Source organism: Kogia breviceps, chromosome 17, assembly GCF_026419965.1.
Source record: "Kogia breviceps isolate mKogBre1 chromosome 17, mKogBre1 haplotype 1, whole genome shotgun sequence".
NCBI classification, from domain to species: domain Eukaryota; kingdom Metazoa; phylum Chordata; class Mammalia; order Artiodactyla; family Physeteridae; genus Kogia; species Kogia breviceps.
Window position 1 is genome coordinate 3,845,888 of NC_081326.1, and position 23,978 is coordinate 3,869,865.

The window sequence follows — 23,978 nt, forward strand, 5'->3', positions numbered from 1 at the left end:
GACGGCTGCACAGCACTGTGAATGTACTAAAGGCCGTTTAATTGGACACTTTAAAATAGTTAAGAGCTGGGCTTCCCTGGTGGCGCAGTGGTTAAGAATCTGCCTGCGGATGCAGGGGACACGGGTTCGTGCCCCGGTCCGGGAAGATCCCACATGCTGTGGAGCGGCTGGGCCCGTGAGCCATGGCCGCTGAGCCTGCGCGTCCGGAGCCTGTGCTCCGCAAAGGGAGAGGCCACAGCAGTGAGAGGCCCGCGCGTACCACCAAAAAATAAAATAAAATAAAAATAAAATAGCTAAGAGCTACATTTGTGTTATGAGAATATTGAATTAAGACAAAAGAACAGTGGAATGGGAGGAAAAGGAATAAGTCACTGTTGGATGAGAAAGAGAGTTTTTGAGAAAAAAATATTTCAAGCAGGCAATGTGAGGACAAAAAGAAAAGTGATATGGCTACAGGGGTTTGTAAACTGAAGGGTCAGACCTGCTTCGTGTTGTCTCACACTGAGCTGAGGGGATGTAAGAGTAATATATAACTTCTTCAAGATCCTCCCAAATTCTTCTCAATTTAATTTTGGACAGTTGGACACCACTGTGGTGTCCAAGACTTTTAAATGTGAGCCTCTATAAAAAGGCCAAGTCTGTTCTTATAATTCAATTTTTCTTTTACATCGAGGGGATTTTAAGTCCATGTCTTTTAGGAGGTTTTAGTTCTTAAAGCTTCACGTATTTCCAAGAAATGAAATATTCTTTGACTTTCCCATGGTCTGCATTATCAAGCTCATTTTGCCATGATGACCCAATTTCTTAGAATTATTGGAAACTTATGGGTTGTATGCATTATATTTTAAAAACTTATTCAGAAAATCAAAGCAGCCAGTAACTTAACGTGTATCAACCTCAAGCGTAGACTCTTATAAAAATGTCGTCAGCAGGACGTCACTTAGCCTTTATCAGAGTCAGGTCACTGGTTACTTCCTCAACATGGGACCGAACCCTCGTGGCATCCAAGGCTAAAGTGAAATTTTCTAGCTCAGAATTTGCTCAGTGCTTCCCCTATAGAGTAATTAAAGCGACTAAACAAGAAGTATAATTTTTACCTAACAGATTGGCAAAATTTTAAGATTACTAAGAGGTGGTATTGGTAACGTGTGGAGGAACATATTCTCACGCCAAGATCCCAGAAGTGTAAATAAGATCAGCTTCCCTATGGGGTAATTTGGCAATACGTAATCAGATTTTTAATATGCATACCCTTTATGCAGCCATCTTACCTCTGTGAATTTATCCTAAGGAAAGAGCTAGAAAGGCATACAAAGTTATATGCAGAAATACGTTCATCATGGTGTTATTCGTAATAGCGAAACAATGAAAAGCGTGTTTTCTCAATTCTCAATAGGGAACTTGTTAAATAAATTACGGTACAGCCACTCAATGGCTGTTGCCATGGCAGATTTAAAAATAATCTTGAGGGCTTCCCTGAGGGCTTCCCTGGTGGCGCAGTGGTTGAGAGTCCGCCTGCCGATGCAGGGGACACGGGTTCGTGCCCCGGTCCGGGAGGATCCCACGTGCCGCGGAGCGGCTGGGCCCGTGAGCCGTGGCCGCTGCGCCTGCGCGTCCGGAGCCTGTGCTGCGCAACGGGAGAGGCCGCAGCGGTGAGAGGCCCGCGTACCGCAAAAAAAAAAAAAAAGATTCTAAACCTGAAGACCCTTCATATAATCTTAGTGGCTATCCCAAAATGCTTCCAAACTTTCCCCTCATTTTTGGCAAGTCCCACTACGTTGCCTTCTGTCTCGTAATTAGCAGCTCCATGAACTTTACCAAGAAATTAAGGATGCTAATCCTCAAGCTAGGACTCACCCAGCTTCCTACCACAGCCCCACAAATAACTCCCCATTGACCCAGGCATCTCCTCTCATGGCCAGGAGCTGCCCTTCCTCCTGTCAAGGCGAATGCCCCCACCTCTGCCCAGGTCCTCCTCCGTTTGTCCCCGCAGATATGCTCTACCCTCTTCCCCAGCTGCAGCCCGCTACTGGGGGGGGCGGTGGGGGGAACCACTCCCCTGCCCTCTGGCTTCTGCTGGAGTTTTGGCCAACAGGTCTGTACAGAAGGCTGGGGAGGGGAAGGTCGGCTGATACAGCCCCCTGGGCCCCTCCAGGCTGAGCCTTGAGCTGACAGTGGCTGTCTGTGTCTCTCAAGCCACAGCTGCTCCTGGGCGGCCCTGGCTTAGAGCTGGGACAGCTGGTCTCTGGCCACAGGTGGTCTCTAGCCCAGGAGTGCTCTCCTGGTCTCCCTTACCCCTCCCCCTACCACGGTGCCTAGGCCCTTTTGACTGTCATCTGCTTCCTGTCGGGTCCCTGGTGGGATACAGATGCACCTTTTATACGTCTTAATGGCAACCCTTTCTAGAAAATGCCATTCTCTGGCTAGTGGTAATGCTGATAACAAACTAAATAATAATATAGCAACAACTGTGGCTTACTGAGCTGTTGTGACGTTCCGGACACCACGGCAGCAGTGCGACACGTGATCTTATTCAGTCCTCACATTGAAACTGCTGCCGTCTGTTCCCAATCCCATGTCACGGTGTAGAGAGCTGAGGTTTGCAGGGGATAAGCAACCTTCCCACGGTCACACAGGGAAGGGGCAGGTTGGAACTGAGCCCAGGGCCATGAGGGACTCACCTGCACACCTTCCTCACCATCAGTCCAGGCGGGCTGCACTTGACCTCCCCCAAGCTGGAAGAGACCAGGAGGAGGTCCCATGTGGTTTGTGGTGTTGCGCTGACGATTTCTATGATTTTCAGGTTTTACATTTGCTTCTTGGATCCCTTGGTTTCAGAGGAATGCAAGCCAGCCGGCTCTGGAGTTGCAGCTTGTTCCTGCAGAGCCGGAGGGCAGAGGGGACGAAAACTTAGTGGCTGTGAGCAGGGATGAGAGGAGGACGAAACCCATGAAATAAGTGTGCACACACTCCTCTCGCTCCTCATTCCATCCGGAGAAGGACATTTGGACTCACTTTTATTTTAAGCCCTGCTCTGCCCCAGCATGCAAAAAACTCACGGCACGTTCTGTGAGGTGTTTCCCTAAATGAAGGGACTGAGTTCATCTCAGTTGGCAGCAGTGTCCACTTTGATTCTAAGGTTTGAGATGTTATGCATCACCCAACAGACCCAGAAACTCCACGAGTAAGTAATTGTGCTATTTAAGAATAAATTAAAATAGTTTTTTTTCCTTTCAAGTTTATGTGTAGTACTTTTTTCAAATGGCTAAATTGTTCGGGTTTGAATACATATGAAGTTGTTTAGCTCTAACTATTTAGTGAATGGAATTGTTAGGTATTGCTCTTGGCCTGGGTGCCCCATACAAAATTTACTGGGACGCTAAGGATGCTGTGACCTGAGAAAGTGTGCAAACCTCAATGCTAATACGTTTTCAGCTACATCTAAAAGAAAATCCTGTTCTTTTTCAAACTCCACGTGCAAAAGAATAAAGTTGGACCTGCACCTTACACCATGTGCAAAAATGGATGAACTCAAGTTGGATTAAAGACCTAAAGGTAAGAACTAAAACTATAAAACCTTTAGAAGAAAACATAGGAGGAAACTTCATTTGGACATGGATTTGGCAATGATTTCTTGGATATGACACCAAAAGTACAGGCAACAAAAGAAAAAAAGTAAATGGAACTTTTTCAAAATTAAAACTTTTGTCCATTAAAGGCCACTATCAAAAGAGCGAAAAGGCAGCCCACAGAAAGGAGAAAATATTTGCAAATCATACATCTGATAAAGGATTAATATCTAGAATGTATAAAGAACTCCTAAAACTCAACACCAAAAAAAATCAATTCAAAAATGAGCAAAGGACTTGGCAGAAGTTTCTCCAGAGAAGACACAGGCAAAGGGCCAACAAGCACATGAAAAGATGCTCTGCGTCACTAACCATTCGGGAAATGAAAATCAAAACCACAACGGGACCCCACTTCACACCCATTAAATGGCTACTGTCGGAAAACCAGAAATAATTATTGGCAAGGATTTGGAAAAATTGGAGCCCTTGGGCACAGCTAGTGAGAATGTAAAATGGTGCAACTGCTATGGGAAATCATATAGCAGCTCCTCGAAAAATTAAGCCCAAAGTGGGTCACGTACCAACAACCCCTGAACAAGTTTCTGGCAAAGGGAAGGGGCTTCCCTAGACGAATGAGCAACTTTTAGGTGCCTTGTGGGGAAGGTGGTCACCCAAACCGAAGTGTGGCTCTTTAGCCACACTGGATGATCCATTCAAACAGATGCTGCAGGGGATCCAGGGTCACAGTGGGCTAGTGTGGGGAGACTGTTGATTCCATCAGGAGGTTAGTAGGTGGCAGCAGCAGAGACACATGAATGATGCTGAAGCAGAAGATTATGAAAAGACGCTTCTGTTTTTGTTTATGTTTGGTTAAAATGGGCAAATAGTGGCCTCCAAGTGGTAACAGGCATTACAATGCAGAGTGCATAAAGAATCTTGTCACTAAAAACTAACATCGCCCATGTGAGTAAGAAAGCAAGATGAGAGAATGAATACATGCTCAAATGTGACCCCAGTGGAGGAGGGAAAGGAAAGTTCTTTCAGGAGAAAATGGATGGAATGTGTCTTTTATGTAGTATTATCTTAAAAAAAAAAAAAAAAACCTCTCTGGGCTTCACAACCTCCCTGTCCAGCCTATTATACTACTTCATCACCTTGAGGCTCAAGAAACTTAATCAATACCACACCTGCCTAAATTTAACGCCAATGATTCTTTTTCAGTCTTTAAGGCACACAAAATACACTGTTCTTTTCCAAAAGTTATCCCACACAGGTTTCACAAAATCCATTTAATTGTATGGTGGAACTCTTAAAAGAAACCTCTTTGTAACATTTCACGATGGTAGTACCAATCGATGAAAGTGAACAATTCCTAGATTCCATTTGCAGGAAACTCAGTGCAATACATTCTACAGAGAGGATTTGTTTGTTGTCTACATTCTAGGGTCAGCGGAGTCCTGAACATTGATCTTTAGGGGAATCAAGTTCTTTTGATGAATCAATAGAGCAAACTATTTTTGAACTGATTCTAATCTTCTAGCTAGTAGAACTTGGGATTTAAATACAACGGTGAGTTTTTACAAATCGATTAAATTGCTTTTTTATATGAAGTCAGTCACATGATTTCTTTTATCCCAAGAAAATATTTTAGTCTTCTCATACACTTTGTTCATTTGTTCAGTAACTGTTTATAATACGGTAAGTATCCTTCAAGGATCCAAGGGCACAACTGTCAGGGCTATGACTCTTGATTGGCTGATTCTTAATACTAACCATGTATGACCTGCATCCAGCGTCTATGCCAGCAGCGCGCCAAGGAAGTTACATCTGGTTTTTGCTTGAAGAGGTGATGTGAGTTGCCCAAGCCCTTCCGGCTAAGATGTGGAAGAAGAGACATTCAAACCCCGTTTGGCTGTGTCTGCGGAGCCCAAGCCCTTAATCACAGCGCTACCCTGCTTCTGGCAGATAATGTTTATTGCGTCTCAAGTGTGACAAATGAAAAAGAAAGGAAATCTACGGCACTCAAGCCTGCAGGGGGACAGACAAGACCATCAGGGAGAGGACTTGTTAGCTGAACACGAGTTAGCCAAAGAAAGCTGCAGGAGTTGAGGGGACTGTGCAGCTAGACAGAGGAAAAGTAGGGGCGAGGTGCCGAGAAACGAAAAACGAGCACACCTGTAAGACGAAAAGCAAGCGACTGGAGGAGGAAGAAAGGGCGGGCGAGTAGTAAGATGCTTGCTTGTAACCCTTGTTAGTAACACAGGACTTTATCTAAGTGCAGATCAGAGACACAGAATTGTCATCTCAATTAACTTAATGCTTAGTCCCCTGGGGAGATGGACTTCCTGAGTGAAGAATCGGACGTGTAACAAAGTACTTTCAATCTAGTTTTCACCTCCTCTCATATTACAAATTCCCTTGAAAAATGGTGTTTTATATTTTTATCATCTACTGTCTATCTTAGCTATAACACTGACAGAAAATAAATATTATAGCTTATGATTCTGTTGGTGTCTTCACAACAGTTCCAGCCCATTTGAAATAGAAAAACATAACTGCACGAAACATCACTGCTTTCATAGGACATGCCTCAGTAAGAGTACCTATCACAGTGCCTGTTCTTATCTAAATTCATTTGATTAAATATTTAAATTACAAAAGTAATACATCTTCTGTCAAAAGCACAAAAATAAAAATTAAAATAGGTACTTGAAGAAAGGTAATGCAGCAGACACAATGTTCACAACTTACTTTGAATCCTTCTGTCTCTAGGCTAAATAAATAAGTAAGTATATAAGTTCAAAAAATAAACAAAAAAAAGTGGACTTGATTTTCCCCCTTACTGGGTAGAACCCAGGTCAGAGTTGCACCACATCATGTGCCTTGGTTTATCTATCACTCTTGCCCGGAGCAAGAAAAACCTCTCACTTCTGGGGATTCCCTTCCTCAAAGTTTCCAAATTGTGGGCCCCCCTCCCTAAGTCTGAGTATTTGCCAGGAGAAGTGGACCAAGGCTGCGAGTCCACAGTCACCCAACACCGCTCTCACTCACGATTTCTTCAAGGTGGCCGTGGCCTCCTGTATCCTAGTGTCCTCTCTTCCTTTCCAGGAACCTCCGTTGGTAGCTGGGCACGCACCACCAGCCTCCGGCAGGTGCTAAACTGATGTGTGAACAAGCCCAGGAAATGTCTTCTCTGGGGGATACCGAGCAGGACCCCGGGGGGGGGGGGGGGGGGGGGGGGGGAGGGGGGGGGCCCTGGGCACAAAAGCCTTTCTGATCACAGGAAATAGGCTTCATTCAGCTTCCACGACCTTCCCTGAGTTCCAAGGGGCAGTTTCAAACAGTTGCTAATTAGGGAAGGGAGGGGAGGTGGAAACAAGGGAGAAGCAGTCAGGAAACAATAGTACAGCCTGGGGGCAGGGTCCCGGTCTCCCCACCCCCACCCCCACCCCCACCGAGGGGTACACATCACAGTATCTTTGAGCTGTTCTGCAGATCCTGAAACCTCCACCGGGTGGGAGGAGTTAGCTGTGTGCTGCTCGCAAGACCACCTGGAGCCAGAAGGTTGGTGATGCCGACTCCCACTTACCTCACCACCAACCAATCAGAAGAAGGTCCACGAGCTGACCACGCCCTCTTTGAACCATGACTATAAAACTCCTCTCTTCCCCCTCCAGGCGGGACACACAGTTTTGAGGGCATTAGCCTACTGTGGCCTCCTTTGCCTGGCAAAGCGATAAAGCTGTTCTCTTCTACTTCACCCAAAACTCTGTGTCCAAGAATTAATTCAGGGTCGGGGCACAGAGGCCGGATTTGGCTTTAAGAGAAAGAAGTAGAGCCGTCCTCTGCGCACCCTCCTTCCTGTAGCCTGGACTGGCCTTGAGTCACGTCATGGACCAGGACCCGCCTCAGGGGGCCGCAGGAGATCATAACTGAAGGGTCCAAAGCACGGATTTCCCTTTTTTTGGCCGCACTGCACGGCTTGTGGGATCTTAGTTCCCCGACCAGGGATTGAACCCGGGACCGTCGGTAGTCAAAGCGCAGAGTCCTAACCACTGGACCGCCAGGGAATTCCCGTGGATTTCTTTTAAGTTAAAGAGAAAGTTCTAATGTTTTGAAGCCACTATTATTTGGGGTTTTCTGTCACATGCAGACAAACCAGTCCTAACTCATACACTGAGCTTTCAAATTCTGTGGTGATAGATTGCTTGTTTACTCACTGTATAAGTTTTACCTTGCCCTACACTGTGCTTTATATGTGATGCTACTAGATGCTATAAAGTGCTGATAAACTGTTTATAGAATGATTTCCGTTCATGGGCTTAGCAAATCTGTGAGACAGGAGCTTTTATTACCCGTGCTTTTCATAGAGGTGAACTGTGGCTTGAGGGGTAAGTAATTCTTCCCAAGATCACACAGCTGTGAGGAGGTAGAGGCAGGAGACTATCTGAGATCCTTGAAGTCCAAAGCTCTTACAACCCCACGTCACCATGCCACTACCCTCCAACGTTAGTGAGAAAGGCAACTAGCAAGGAACAAATTGTATGTCATATCATTTGCTCCTCACCTCAATCAGTACCGCAACAGCACAAGCAACGAAAGAAAAAATAGATGTTAGATCTCATTAAAATTGAAAACTTTTGTGCATCAGAGGACACTATCAAGAGAGTAAAAAGACAGCCTACAGAACGGAAGCAATATTTGCAAATCATATATCTGATAAGGGGTGAATATGCAGAACATATAAAGAGATCAGACTTGTGGTTGCCAAGGGGGAGGGGGAGGGGGACGGACTGGGAATTGGGGGTTGGGGGATGCAAACTATTGCGTTCAGAACAGATACACAACGAGGTCCTACTATATAGCACGGGAAACTATATCCAGTCTCCTGGGATAAACCATAATGGAAAAGAATATTTTTAAAAAGGATGTAGGGACTTCCGTGGTGGCGCAGTGGTTAGGACTCCACGCTCCCAAGGCATGGGGCCCGGGTTCGATCCCTGCTCAGGGAACTAAATCCCACGTGCCTGCCGCAGCTAAGGGATCGCATGCCGCAACTGAGGAGCCCGCCTGCCGCAACCGAGACCCGGCGCAACCAGATAAATAAAATAAATTTTTTTAAAAAGAATGTCTGTATGTGTAAAAAAAACTGAGTGCCTCTGCTGTAGAGCAGAGATTGGCACAGCCTTGTAAATCAACTCTACTTCAGTAAAAAAAAAAAAAAAAAAACCAAAATCTCAACAACAAAAACCTAATTCAAAAAAGGGCAAAGAATTTGAATAGACATTTCTCCAGTGAAGATATACAAACGTCAAACCAGCACATGAAAAGATGTTCAGCAGTCACTAGTCATTAGGGAAATGCAAATCAAAACCACAATGAAACACCATTTCACACCCAGTGGGATAGCTGTTCTCAAAAAAATAAAAATTAAAATAACAAGTGTTGGTGAGGATATGGTGAAATTGGAACCCTGGTGCACTGCTTCTGGAGCTGTAAAATGGTACGGTCTGGTGGAAATCAGTTTGGTGATTCTTCAAAAAGTTAAACATAGAATGACCATATGATCCAGCAGTTCTACTCCTAGGTGTATAACCTAAAGAAATGAAAGCAGGGACTCAAACAGATACTTGTACACCAATGTTCGCAGCAACATTATTCACAACAGCCAAAGAATGGAAACATTTAGAATATAGAGACAAGATGTGATATATACCTACAACTGAGTATTTTTCAGGAGTGGCCTGGGGGCCCCATTTGCGGCTGGCATGTGAAGTAGGGCAGTCTTCTGGGACTGAGCCCTTACCCTATAGGGTCTGTGTTGACTCCAGTAGTTAGTGTCACACTTGAATGGAATTGGAGGACACCCAGCTGATGTCAGAGAACTGGCATTGGAACTATGTCATTTGGTGTCAGGAAAGAGCTCAGATGTTTATGTTAAGTGAAATAAGCCAGACACAAAAAGACAGATATTGTGATTCCATTTATATAAGGTACTCAGAGTGGGCAAATTCATAGAAACGTAAAGTAGAATAGAGTTTACCAGGAAATGAGGGAGAGGTGAATGGACAGTTATTGTTTAATGGGTACAGAGTTTCTGTTTGGGATGCTGAAGAAGTTCTGGAAACGGATAGTGGTGATGGTTCCACCATATTGTGAATGTACTTAATGCCAGTGAATTGTACTCTTTTTTTTTTTTTTTTTGGCTGCGTTGGGTCTTTGTTGCTGCGTGCAGGCTTTCTCTGGTTGCGGTTGCGGCGAGCAGGCCCTACTCTTCGTTGCGGTGCGCGGGCTTCTCATTGCAGTAGCTTCTCTCATTGCGGAGCATGGGTCCTAGACGCCCAGGCTTCAGTAGTTGTGGCATGCAGGCTCAGTAGCTGTGGCATGCGGGCTCTAGCGAGCGCAGGCTCAGTAGTTGCGGCGCATGGGCTTAGTTGCTCCGCGGCATGTGGGATCTTCCCGGGCTAGGGCTCGAACCCATGTCCCCTGCATTGGCAGGCGGATACTTAACCACTGCGCCACCAGGGAAGCCCAATTGTACTCTTAAAAAGGGTTAAAATTGTAAATCTTGGTATGTATATCTGCCCAATAAAAAAGTAACAAAAATATATTTTAAAAATAGTAATCATATACATAAATACAAAAACACACGCAACTTACCCCTGTAAATGTCTATCATTTCAATGGTTCATAAAATGTCATAAACGTCAAAGGGTCTCATATTTAAATCACTTAAGAGTATATGCATTATCCTTTAAACAAATATGAACCTCAGATGATAGGTAAATGTTTGGTGTGGGGGGGGTGGAAATTGGGAAGTTTCTTCTTACAGTAGGATGCCAACTCATAAACGTAGAATAATAGAATAATAATAATAGGGTTTCACACGTTGAAACCCTCAGAGTAAGAATTTATCCCGGCAATACTCAGTTCAAAGATGCTAAAACTAGTGGGTGAAAGTTTGATGAGGAACAGATATTTACATATTCTCTCCATAAACTTATTCATTACAAAGGAAATAATAACTTTACAGGGAAGAAACCTGGTGGGCGCCACGTTAACCAAGTGATCAAGTTACTACGATTACTAATGACACAAACCAACATTCTATGCCTCCTGATATGACCCACTGGAAAGAGCACAGCATCATTTATGGAGCATTTCTGGAATAATGCATAACCTGAATCAAATCACGACGGAACATCAGGGAAAAACAGATTGAAGAGGTGGCTACAGAACTGATAGTCTGTCTTCTCCAAAAATGTCAGTATTGTTAAAGACCAAGTAGGGCTGGGGAATCACCCCAGATGAAAGGTGGCTGAAGACATAGGAAAACTAAATGCAGTGTGTGGTCCTGCTATGAACCATGCATCAGGAGGAGAAATTGATGCAAAGGATATTATTGAGACAACTGGTGAAATTTGAATCTGGTCATTAGATCAGATAATACTATTATCTCAATGATAAATTTCCTGATTTTGATCATTGCTCTGTGGTTCCGTAAATGGACGGCTACATAGGAAGGGGCATGGTATCTGCATTTACCATCAGACGATTCAGGAGAAAACTTTATAGATATATATGTGCAGAGGGAGGAAAGAGAGGACAGAGAGAAAGAGAGAGAGAGAGAGAGAGAGAGAGAGGGAGGGAGAGAGAGCGTATGAAGATAATAAAACAAACGTGCCATAACAGTTGGGGAATCTGGGTGAAAGTATATGGAGTACTGTGCACAATAATTGCAACTTTTTGGTAGATTTGTAATTGTTTCAAAATGAAAGTGTTTTGGAAAGGGTATGAAAGATTTCCCATAAAAGTGGGCCAAGTTCATGCTTCTGGAGGGAGTCCCTGGCTTTCATCAGGTTCTGACTTGAGGACACATGTTTCAAAAAGCGTGAAAAACACCCCCTCCTTGAAAACCACAGTTTGAAAAGATGTGCACTTCCCAGTGTTCAGTGAAGCACTATTTACAATAAGAAACGGAAGCGACCTAAGTGTCCATCAGCATATGAATGGATAAAGAAGATGTGGTACATATATACAATGGAATATTACTCGGCCATAAAAAAGGATGAAATAATGCCATTTGTGCAACATGGATGGACCTAGAGGTTATCATACTAAGTGAAGTAAGTCAGACAGAGAAAGACAAATATCATATAATACCACTTATATGTGGAATCTAAAAAACTGATACAAATGAATTTATTTACAAAACAGAAACAGACTCACAGACAGAGAAAACAAATGTATGGTTACCAAAGGGGAAAGGTTGGGGGGAGGGATAAATTAGGAGGTTGGGATTAAAATATACACACTACAATATGTAGAATAGATAATCAACAAGGACTTACTGTTTAGCACAGGGAACTCTACTCAGTACTCTGTAATGACCTGTATGAGAAAAGCATCTAAAAAAGAGTGGCTATGTGTATATGCGTAACTGATTCACTTTGCTGTACACCTGAAACTAACACAACATTGTAAATCAACTATACTCCAGTATAAAACAAAAAAATTTTTAAGTGTAAGACAAAATGGTAAACTAAAAACAAAACAAAAACAAAAAAACCCCCAACACCTCCTCCTTTCTATTATTACCTATGTCTCTATATTTAGTCACATTCCCTCATTCTTCTAAATGGCATTTAAATTCAAATAGCAAAGATAGAGGGAGGGAGACACAAGAGGGAAGAGATATGGGGATATATGTATACGTACAGCTGATTCACTTTGTTGTAAAGCAGAAACTGACACACCATTGTAAAGCAATTATACTCCAATAAGGATGTTAAAAAAAGATGTTAAAAAAAAAGATAGAGATCTTGCATCAAACAAGACAGAAAGCCTTCCTGTTAATCTGAGTATCAAAGAAGAAAAAAAAGGTTCCAAGTAATGCAGTAAAACTTAAGTACTGTAAAAAATAATGGTTTTTGCTACATTAGCAATGAATGTTTCTTTCTACAGTTTTTAAAACCCAATAGTTGCCAAAAAATATTATTCTTGTTCATATTATGATCATTTATTTCTTCATTCTGGAAATATTTATCAATTTTAAACAAACACTGCTCACTGCTAGAGAGGGAAAAAAAGCTGCAAAATATCATTACTTGACTCTTTTCATTGAAATTGGAATTTAAATATATTTATTACATTGGAAAGTCAGGTTTATTCATTGTGACTGAGATTGATGAATATGATTGTAGGTGAGAAATACATAAATCGTAAAACAAAGAAATCAGTTTAAAATAAGAAAATGTCACATATGTACTCTCACAAGAATATGAACTTCAGTTCAGCTTTACTTTTATTTTTATGCTGCTTAATTTTATATCATTACACGTATCATACATACATACTTGTTATACAAAAATTTATACAAAAATCCAAGAAATTTAATATCTTAAAAAGGGAGAGGGACATACTGCATTTGATTTCTGGTACTATCGTGTTTAAATACTTTTAAATTCAGATTTCAAGGAGACAACAAATCGAAAGCCATTAATTTTTCAGAAAGACTTATGTTCACATAAATTCATTATTCAAGTATATTGTTTTGTTTTGTTTTGCGGTACACGGGCCTCTCCCGTTGCGGAGCACAGGCTCCGGACGCGCAGGCTCAGAGGCCATGGCTCACGGGCCCAGCCGCTCCACGGCACGTGGGATCCTCCCGGACCGGGACACGAACCCATGTCCCCTGCATGGGCAGGCGGACTCTCAACCACTGCGCCACCAGGGAAGCCCTCAAGTATATTTTTATTGAAACAATAAACCATCTGACTGGTTGCAAGGTCAAGCTGAATAAGCCATGATGTTGAGCAAAAGCAGAGCTTTCTCTCTGTGCTTTCATCGGCCTAGAATCAGCTTCTAACATATGAGATGCAGGGCACAACTGTGATTTCTAACCTGACACTATTAAACGCCTATCATAGGGCTGACGATACACAACACACCCTGTACGGCTCGTCTACAGAGTCTCATTAAAAATATAACACTAGAAAGAATAATAACAATAATTAGAAATTTCACTTTCCCTAATTTCTTTTTTACTCAATTTGAAAAACAGTACATCTTTTTCATTGTCCTTGGCAACTTGACATCATACCTGAAGGAATAATTTAAACATCCTATGGACAAAATATATATATAAACTTCTAAAAGATCTTGGTATTGTTTAATTAATTCAGTTATAATTTCGTTCTACAGTTATCAATCACAGCAAATATAAAGAATTTAAAACAATACTCCTCACCAAAGTCTTAACGTGTTTTTAAACATTGAATTGTTGAGGCATAAAAACATTATGTGATTTGCCCAAGGTCATGAATGGAATGAGAGGCCGAGGAAAGAGCGTTTTCTTTCCTAACTGAAGTGTCTGTACTAAACCCTAGGTTATGCCACCTCACGAAACTAGCTCAGTGCAAGAGACACAGAAACCAGATGCGTTATTTAGGAGTGTTGGTTTAACCTCCATTGCTGTTAAGAATAAACTTAACGTTAAGAATCTGTGTTGATGATACATTATTAGGAAATGATAAAAAGAACCATGATCATTTTCTGAATAATTAGGCATGTAATGAGTTATTGTTTAAATCTGACCCAATGGATTGCAGAAACGAAATTGACAATACAATGTTAAACAAGTTCAGTGAAAGATGCTTATTAACATGATTTTTTAAAAAAACTACTAATTATAGAACCCACAAAATTTTGAAAACAGTCCTACAGACATAAACATATTAATATAAATGTATTAAAGAGTCTTCTAGTTGATCTTTTGTTTGTTATGAAAACGTTCTAGCAAAGCACTCATAACGTTTCCAGGAATTCTTTGGTGCTTATCGATCAAAGCTTGAACAGCATCCTTCGTCTATCAAGAAAACAAAAGAAAAGCCGTTATTCTTTTGGTTCTCAATGTAGATATTTAGTTAGTAAGGATTTTTTTTTTTTGGTTTTTTTTTTTTTTTTTTTTTTGCGGTGCGCGGGCCTCTCAGTGTTGTGGCCTCTCCCGTTGCGGGGCACAGGCTCCGGACGCGCAGGCGCAGCGGCCACGGCTCACGGGCCCAGCTGCTCCGCGGCACGTGGGATCCTCCCCGACCGGGGCGCGAACCCGCATCCCCCGCATCGGCAGGCGGACTCTCAACCGCTGCGCCACCGGGGAAGCCCTAGAGATGTTTTTTTTATTGTCACGGTGAGTGAGGGATAGCGATGAGATGCTACCAGCATCTCGTGAGTAAACACCCTACGGTGCACAGAACAACCGCACAACAAAACACCGACAGTGCCCAGGTCGAGGAACCGTGCCGCGAGCACAGCACTGTGCTAACGCGTCACCTTAGAAGCATCGATTTCGTTATTCAGCTGCCACACTGGGCCGTAAGTCCCTAGACTAACAGCAGTGGCCAGCAGTCATGGAACACTTCCTCGATGGCCGACTCTGCTCTCAATGCCGGATGTCATCAATCGCATGTGGCCCTCAGGGGTAACTCTGTGAGTGGGCTCTGTTCCCTCTCCTGCTCCCCGGCCCGAGCAAACAAACAGTGGCACCAGAACTATCCGGCTTCACAGCCCACACTCTTAAACGCGAGTCCATTTTCCTCCCAAGGTATTTCTACCAGACAAAAGCAATTTCTTTTCATGGCGGTCAAAGCTTTCTTCTTCTGAATATCACCTACCGAAACCTTTTAATTAACGGTGCCAAGAACTTGAACCTCAACACAACTGGCATTTTAGAAAGAACGGGTCTATGTTGGGGGCGGGGGGGGGGGTGTCCTGTGCACTACAGAATGTTTACCAGCATCCCCCGTCTCTACCCACTGGACGTCAACAGCACGACCGCCTCCCGAGTCCCGTCCGTGGTGACAATAAAAATGTCTCCAGGCATTGCCAGATGTCCCCTGGGGGAAAAATCACCACTGATCCAGAACATGCTTGTAGAATTGTTTAATTTTTAAAATAAAACCTGAAAGTACAAATGTGTCCTAAAACTAAGAAAGAAGGAACAATTTACCTTTTCAGCTAGTTCTTCTGCTGTGATCTTTGGATCGTATGGAATGGGGTCACCTAAATAGGTGCGTAACTTCACTGGAAAACCTCCATACATTGGAGCAAATGGATAGCGGAACTTCTCATACAGCCACCTAAATAACCCTGTTTTAAAGAAAACAAAATCATTTTAATCGGTTAAATATTCTGAGCATATAACTGTAAACTTTCAAATTAATTATGGAAGACTTAGAGGATGGAGGCAAACAGGATGACCTCCTGGCAATTAATACAATATTTTTTAAAAGATGAGCTTTTCGTTGATTGTAGCAAATGTACCACACCACTGCAAGATGTGAATAACAGAGGAAAGTGGGGAGTGGTGAGGTTTGTGGGTACTCTCTATGTCTTCTGCTCGATTTTTCTGTAAACCTAAAAATGCTCAAAAAAATAAGGTCTATTAATTAGGGGGGAAAGATGAGCTTTTAAAAATATAAGAATTTTAAAAGGCAAACTACTTACTATTATTGCAAAACACAGCATAAAGATTGCAACAGAAAGCTAGAAGCTACAAAGTCTAGAGACTCACAAATACGTGACTTACATAAACAAAAGAAAAAATGAAAGCATAAAATAAATTCAAGTAAACATGAGACTAAAATGCACCAATAAACTAAGTAAAGACTAAAAACATTACTGTAAACTAGGAAAAAGAATTATTAATGCTAATGACCCACCATGAAATTTAGCAAGATTAAAAGTGGTAGTAATGTAACATAAACTGATGGACTAAGCTAAGTTTTAAAAAAAGAATCCAAAAAATGACAAGCAACATGGAATACATAATTAAGAACTACACTGAAAGTTTAAAACACTTTATACATGGAAACACAGAATATACCATAAGACCCAAAGTAATACTCAAAAAAATATACCACTACACACCAACTTTTGAGATATTCAACTTGTAAAGTAAAAGAAGCAGTCAAAAAGAATTTTAAAACCACTTTACGGTTAAAGAAACAAAATTAGGAATAATTTCTGATATGCAACTTAAATTCTAAAGAAATGATCTGAGAGAAAAGTAGAAGGATTAATTACACAACAAAAGTTAAACATCACATCAATCTGCCTTTCCATTCCAAATCTGAAGAAAAAGAACTAAAAAAACCATAATGGAGGGCTTCCCTGGTGGCGCAGTGGTTGAGAATCCGCCTGCCGATGCAGGAGACACGGGTTCGTGCCCTGGTCCGGGAAGATCCCACATACCGCGGAGCGGCTGGGCCCGTGAGCCATGGCCGCTGGGCCTGCGCGTCCGGAGCCTGTGCTCCGCAACGCGAGATGCCGCAACAGTGAGAGGCCCGCGTACCGCAAAAAAAAAAAAAAAAAAAAACCCATAATGGAATATCAACAATATACCAACACAGACATAAAAGGAACAACAGAAGTTTGAGGTTTTCAGGATGGGATTTGTATGTGGATAGGAACACTAACAATATAGCAGTAGGGATATAAAACAATCAGTCAAATATAATATATAAACCACAGGGTACAAAGCAAACTGTAAAATTTTTTTAAAAAGAGGCTTCGCAAAGAGAAAGCACATTGAATTGTTATCACTCTTATAGCCAGGTTCAAAGCTTACTTTGTTATCAATAAACTAAAGGTAGGCAAAAGGAACTTTTCAATGTAAATCTATCATGGTTCCAAAAAAAAACAAGAAGTAAGTGAAATAAATTAAAGCAAATGATACCTCCTTAGGTTGTTAATCTTAATTCAATATTTTCTTGACTAAGAACCTACTGTATAGCACAGGGCACTCTACTCAACACTCTGTAATGACCTGTATGAGAAAAGCATCTAAAAAAGAGTGGATGTATGTATATGTAGAACTGATTCACTTTGCTGTACACCTGAAACTAACGCAACATTGCAAATCAACTATTCTCCAATAGAAATTTTTTTAAATTTAGAAGAGATTTATGCAAACATCTATATACTTTTTTCAAGATAAATAGACTTTCAAATTCTGCCCCCCCCCCAATTTTTTTTATTGCCATCCATTTTTAAAGCTGTCACTTCTTCAGGAATGAGTTAGGAAGACAGTCTTTATTTACAAATAAGTACATTTGTTTTAAACCTCAACAACATGGTTTAACACAGTAAATTAGAAAAGTCACTCTGTAAGTTTAAAAAGCCCACGATAAATAAGCTTCAGTATATACGTGAGACTCTTAACAAAAATCTAACATCTAGAACCACCATTACTTAGAACCAGTTACCGTTTAGATTTTAAAGAGAAAAACATCTAAATAGTATATGCATTTTCCAAAGTAGTAAATCAAAAAGTTTTCCTGTAGTGTTCAAAAGCCCCAATATTTAAAATATTACATTCTAAATATTACATTACAATTAGAAAAGCCATATGAATCAGAACTTACTTGTTCCGCCGAGGGATCTAAATCCTTCTCGAATATTTTGTGTAAACATAGGGATAATGGGCTAAAGAGAGAATTGGAATTAAAAAGTAAATACATTAATCCATTTGATGTCTCTAATGCAAACTTTTGAGGGCCTGTTTAAGTTACAAAACCAAGGCATTTTAAAAATAAAGGTATACTGTTATCACCAGTGTGATTTATCAGACTAAAATTAACATGATCATTTGTAGAAAAATATAAATTGCAAACACTACCTTCTAGTGGTAATACATAATATTTCATTTACCAAATTTCCTATCATTCCACGTGAACTCTTGAAACTCAGACTTAAGATTAAAGTGATCATTAATTTCATTAAGTAAAATGAATGTGATAATTAAATTGGTTTCAGTGGGCTACTGAATAAAAAGTTTCAAGACAGAAATTCTCTCTATGGAGAAACTTACGTATGTTCAAATGACAAGTTTTAGCAAGATGCTGTCATGGAATTAGTGAAACACCATTTTTTTTGTGAGCTTATTAAATCCAATAATGTTCAACATCAATGAAAAGTAAGTATAATACTCAACACCAAAAAAAGAAAAAAAAAAGGAAAAACATATACATAAAAGAACACTTTCTATCATTAGTCTGGAGGATATCTGCTCAAAAGTTCATGGTTTTTATTTTTCCATGAATATTATTGATTAAATATGATTTTTAAAAAATGGAGACCTTATCTAAGTGTCATGAAACAATGGATAAAGTAGCAAAGGATCCTGTAAGGAAGTTACGCCACGGCGAAACTGAAGTAGATAAAAAATTGAATGAAACACTTTAAGAGGTACACAAAATATACTGAATTAAATGATGTTTTAGAATAGATAAAACTGGAAGGGGGGGGCGAGGATCACTTTACTTACAGTCTACTATCAGCATTTGTTAATACAGAATTACCTGCCTGAGTGAGCAGGGTTTGAAACATTTAAATAAGCTGACATTTAAAAAGCCATTCCTTTTCAGCTTCAGAAAGCAGTAAAATCTGGTGGACTAAAGGAAGGAGACTAGAGGCACAGATTTCTTCATAAAACTTACTCCCTTTAAATCACCTAACTGATCATTTATTTATTATCTCTCTCCCCGCGCTAGAAGGAAGACCCCCCCCCCCCCATAGCGGAGACTTGGTTTCGTTCACTGCTGGAAACACCTAGAACAGTGCCTGGAATAAAGCAGGTACTAAAAGACGGTGTGACAGGTGAACTAAAGAAGGAATGAAGCAACAGGACAGAGAGAACATGCTTCTAAGGAATTCGCTTGTATTCTCTGAATACAAAGGGTAGGAAACAGGCAGCAGCAATTTTAAAACCAGAAAAGCCGGGTAAAGAAGAAGCAGTCCGATGAATAATTTAAAATCTGATGGAGTTAATTCACAAAGCTAACACCTAAGACAAAGGAGACTGACTCTTTGGTAAAAAAATTCAGATTGTGGTTTTCCTAAAACCGCCACTAGTTTTGTAGAATGAAGTGATGGTTGGAATCCTAATGTTTTAAATACTTCTACGACGTCTTGAGAGTTGAGAACTGAAGATGCCCAAGAAGGGACAGAGAGCTTCCAGCTCATATATACACCACTTTGCCTTCGGACAAGTGCTGCTAGATTTTCGTCTCCTGACTGGTATGAACCCCGAAGTTAGCATTGAAGGATGCACTTTATAAAGACTCTTCAGGTATATTTACCATCCTTTAAACGGCTGACTCTCCAGAAGCTGGACATTTCTAGAAGATATTAAACAGTGGAAGGCTCAGTCTACAAGCTCAGTATGCCAGGCTACACCCTGGTTTCTAAATTTACATTCAAGCATCACCTTATCCCAACTTCATACTGTAGTTGGTTCCTTTGATTGTGCACACTTTGTATAACAGGGTAGTTGCATAAGTAACCTAGAATCAAACTGCTTACATGTATACATGTATCTCTGTACGTGTATGTACACATGTGTGAAGAGGTAGGGAATGTGTATTTTGTTAAAACTATTCTTGGGGAATAGAGCGTGGCCTTGGAGTCTTAACTTTGCCACAAATATTTAAGTGGGAACCATTGGACAGGTCACCAAACCTGTTTCTTCATGTATGAAATGACAATAATAATAATTATCCCATCTCAAGGTTTTTATAGATTGAGATAATACATATAAACAATTTTATTGAAACGAATGCTATTTTCTTTTACATCTGTTATTTGCTTTCCAATTAGAGTAAATGGGCTCATTTTTTCCCCAAATTATTTAGCTACGAAATTACCTAAAAGCTCTTAGCAAAGTCAGAATTCTCAGGAATTCACAAAATAAGAGTGATTTAGATTATATCAAAAAGCCTGTAACTTGCAGACGAGCCTTAAATATTTTCTGCCAATATTTTGTGAATTTCGTTGATGACCTAGATTGTTTTCACTTGAATTTCCATTCCTTTGTTTCAATTTAAATGTGGTTAGTCTTGTAACAACAGTTGTAACTTTTTATTCCAAGTGTATGATAATTCTGTGAGACCTAAGAAGGACTTTTTCAAATAAGCTGCTGGTGCCATTTACAACTGTATCCACATGTGACTGAAAGGTTTCCCTCGCGGATCTGCAAGGCCCTCTAATCTGGGGGTCGGCGGACTCACTGTGAAGTGTACCAGCTGCCTGCGGTCCTGAACTGTAAGCTCTGCTTCTGACTTGCTGTGTGACAGGGTCCCTCCATCCCTTCATCTCTGTGTGCCTGAGTTTCCTCATCTGTAACATTGGAATAGTTACATATGTCACCTACTTACTGTACAGGGGTACCAACATAAAGCCTTAAAAGTGCTAAGAAAGGTTAGGGTGGTACAAGATTTATCAGTGATACAGTGCTATTTTGTAAATCAGCAATGTTAAAGATTTTTGTTTATTAACTTGTAAAAGGCTGTTTATTAAATTTTCTCAAGTTTTGTATAAAAAAACCTTAAATTATCTAGGTTATCGGGGTTTTTTTTTGGCTGTGTTGGGTCTTTGTTGCTGCGCACGGGCTTTCTCTAGTTGCAGCGAGCGGGGGCTACTCTTCGTTGCGGTGCGTGGGCTTCTCATTGCGCGGCTTCTCTTGTGGAGCACGGGCTCTAGGTAAATGGGCTTCGGTAGTTGTGGCACGTGGGCCCAGCAGTTATGGCTCACGGGCTCTAGAGCGTAGGCTCAGTAGTTGTGGCGCACGGGCTTAGTTGTTCCGCGGCATGTGGGATCTTCCTGGACCAGGGCTAGAACCCGTGTCCCCTGCATTGGCAGGTGGATTCTTAACCACTCCGCTACCAGGGAAGCCCTATCTAGGTTATCTTAATTAATTATCTAGAAACTCAGGGATTGATAAAAGGGCTTCTTTCTCTATATAATTTTTTTCTTTCAAGACTTCTTCCAGGCAATGGTCCTTAAAACTGTAACTTAAGGATGAGGAATTAGAATTCCATGATCAATCTGTGTGATTCCAAATCTATTTTCATCACTTTTATCTTAAACCTTGGAAGAAATAATTCTCTCAAAATACAAACCTGAAGATTGAACTATCTTTAAGTTTTTAGCTGTTGTCACTGCTTTAATGTAAATTTACGCTGATTATCCTTAATTTCTGACAACTGTGCATATATCATCTTATATTCTACATTATTCATAAAGTCTAAGGTTTTGTTTTCTACCTTAGTACATAAGACTTTTTGGAAAATAAAATGGGCTATAAATTAATTTTCTGTATCATTAATACTATTAACATAGACTTAAATACAAAAGACTCCTTTCTTATAGTGTTTAAAAAATCAACTCAACTAATACAGAGAGCCTAAGTGCTAGTCATTGTACTAGGAACTCAGAATATAAAAAGTGGCTTTGTCCTAAGGGAGTTAGTTTATAATCTACTATAGGACAGTAGTGTTTAAATTTTTATGTTGTCCATTAGTAAACACTTGGACAAGTACATTAACTTATACCAAGATCACATTGTTAAAGCAGTACAGCAAGAACTTACTTCTAGGAATTACATATGCAAATATGTACAGTAGAGAATAGAGCTCAATGTATTTTATTTTATTGTAACTCTGCAATTAAAAAATAAAGGGAAAATGTCCATTCTTCTTCAAATGTTGCTTTTGGGTTAGAAGGAGTCATCCATAATCCTTTCCTTTTTAATCAAAATTCTGTATCTGCAAGATGAACAGGCAAGCTAAGGGTGCAGACTGGTGTCTATATGACAGCAGTGCAAACACACGCGCACAAAACAGAAACGTGAAAGCATCAGCAGCAGAGTCTCTAACTAATTGGCCTGGAAAAAGAAAAGCACCATGTCAAGTGCTATGATTTCTTCTTCTGATAGAGAATCTATAATGAAAACAAACAGAAAACAAAGAAGAAACATTCCATACGTAATAAATGTTTCATAGGATAAAGTACAATACAGAGACCAGAAAGCTCAGATATACTTTCCAAAGCAAAAGAAAAGAACAAGATGGCATTCAGATTTTCCAGTTTACTAAGTAGAATAATAACAGTGAATCCCAGAGGAACACTTAATTTTATTGACAAATTTGTTCTGTTAAAAAGATCTAAATTACACCAATATCTCTTTTTCATCTTTATTCATATTATTAGAGAGCTGATCACATTTGCTTATGAAAAATGGTAGAAACCATATATTATTTGAGCTCTATTGTTATATAAATTGGTCACAGATACAAGAATTATAATGAAACCAACCAATAGCCATCACTGAAACATGCCAACTCAGTTGAACCTAAGGATTAAAATATAGAGTTGGACTGATGATACTTATAAAAAAAGTATAACTGAAGGAATACAAAAATTTCATAAATCTGATTAAAAGAAGCTGGATTTTGAAGCATAAAATAAAGCTTTGCTAGATATTTGCAAATTTCCAGATTGAATTTTTTTATAAAGATGGCTTCCCATGCACAAGGAATATTTCCCTATTGCTATCTTAAAGACACGAATTTTTAAAGTACTGCAATGACAGTATCTAAATTCTGATACACTCTTAAGCTATTTAAGCATTTACTTTAAAGTAGACATAGCTTTCCTTTAATAATCAGTTTTATGCAACTCACCACTTTTGCATCAATTGCAACCTGAGCGAAGCCTTTACGATTACCCCACACGATGTTGTAGGTCTCATCGCTAATCAGGGCTTCTCGAACACCACCTGGTGAGATAGCTAACAAGTGACCACTCCGCAGAATTTCAACACATGTTTCTCTTGGTCCATGTATAGCACAAAATACATCAAGTAATAAACTAAACCCTGTAAGAAACATTAGCATGAAGATATATCTTAAGTACTTCTTGTCCAATTTTTCAAGAGCAAAAATCTTCACAACCTACATAATGTACTATCTATACTTAAATCAGTAAATTCTTTTTTTTAAACCAACAACAACTCTTAAGGTTAACGTAAGATTAATATTGCTGGTAAATTAATAGCTATGTCTTGTTGATTACTTCCTCAGTGATCACCTACTACTCTGGCTACATATTCAAATTCTTAATTAAAACTCATGGCACTTCCCTGGCGGTCCAGTGGTTAAGACTCCATGCTTCCACTGCAGGGGGCACAGGTTCGATCCCTTGTCGGGGAACTAAGATCCCACATGCCGTGCATTGTGGCGGCCAAAAAAAAAAAAAAAAAAAAACCTGGGAAAATAGGGATTCTTATCCCCATTTTACAGATGAGGAAAGTTGACTCAGAGAGTTAAGAAGCTTGCTCCAAGTCACACACCTAGCAAAGGGCAGGGCAGAGATTCCGGTCCAGGTATGTCTAGTCCAAAGCTCCTTCCACTGCATCTCATGGTCAAACACTGTCTACAGTATTTATTAGAGCAATCAGAAAGGACATCCCATCAGCAATCACACATCTAATCTTCCATTAACCCTATAAGAAAGAGAATCACTCAAGAGAATGTGAGTCTGACTGGTCTAGCTCTACCAAAATTGGCAAGC

The 23,978-nt window shown here is 40.4% G+C and overlaps 1 protein-coding gene across 4 annotated transcripts in view; it reads right to left on the bottom strand.

Moving 5' to 3' along the window:
- Positions 1-12,855: 12,855 nt before the first annotated feature.
- The window catches only part of TMEM68 (transmembrane protein 68), a 29,781-nt gene continuing 18,658 nt past the window's right edge, over positions 12,856-23,978 (bottom strand). For all 4 annotated transcript variants that reach the window (XM_067017014.1, XM_067017016.1, XM_059043396.2 and 1 more), the window contains 4 exons: positions 23,090-23,283; positions 17,993-18,053; positions 15,577-15,716; positions 12,856-14,436 (listed from right to left, as the gene is read on the bottom strand). In XM_067017014.1, coding sequence (XP_066873115.1) covers positions 14,332-14,436; positions 15,577-15,716; positions 17,993-18,053; positions 23,090-23,283 — 500 coding nt within the window. In that variant the 3' untranslated portion in view covers positions 12,856-14,331. The remainder of the gene's footprint in view (positions 14,437-15,576; positions 15,717-17,992; positions 18,054-23,089; positions 23,284-23,978) is intronic.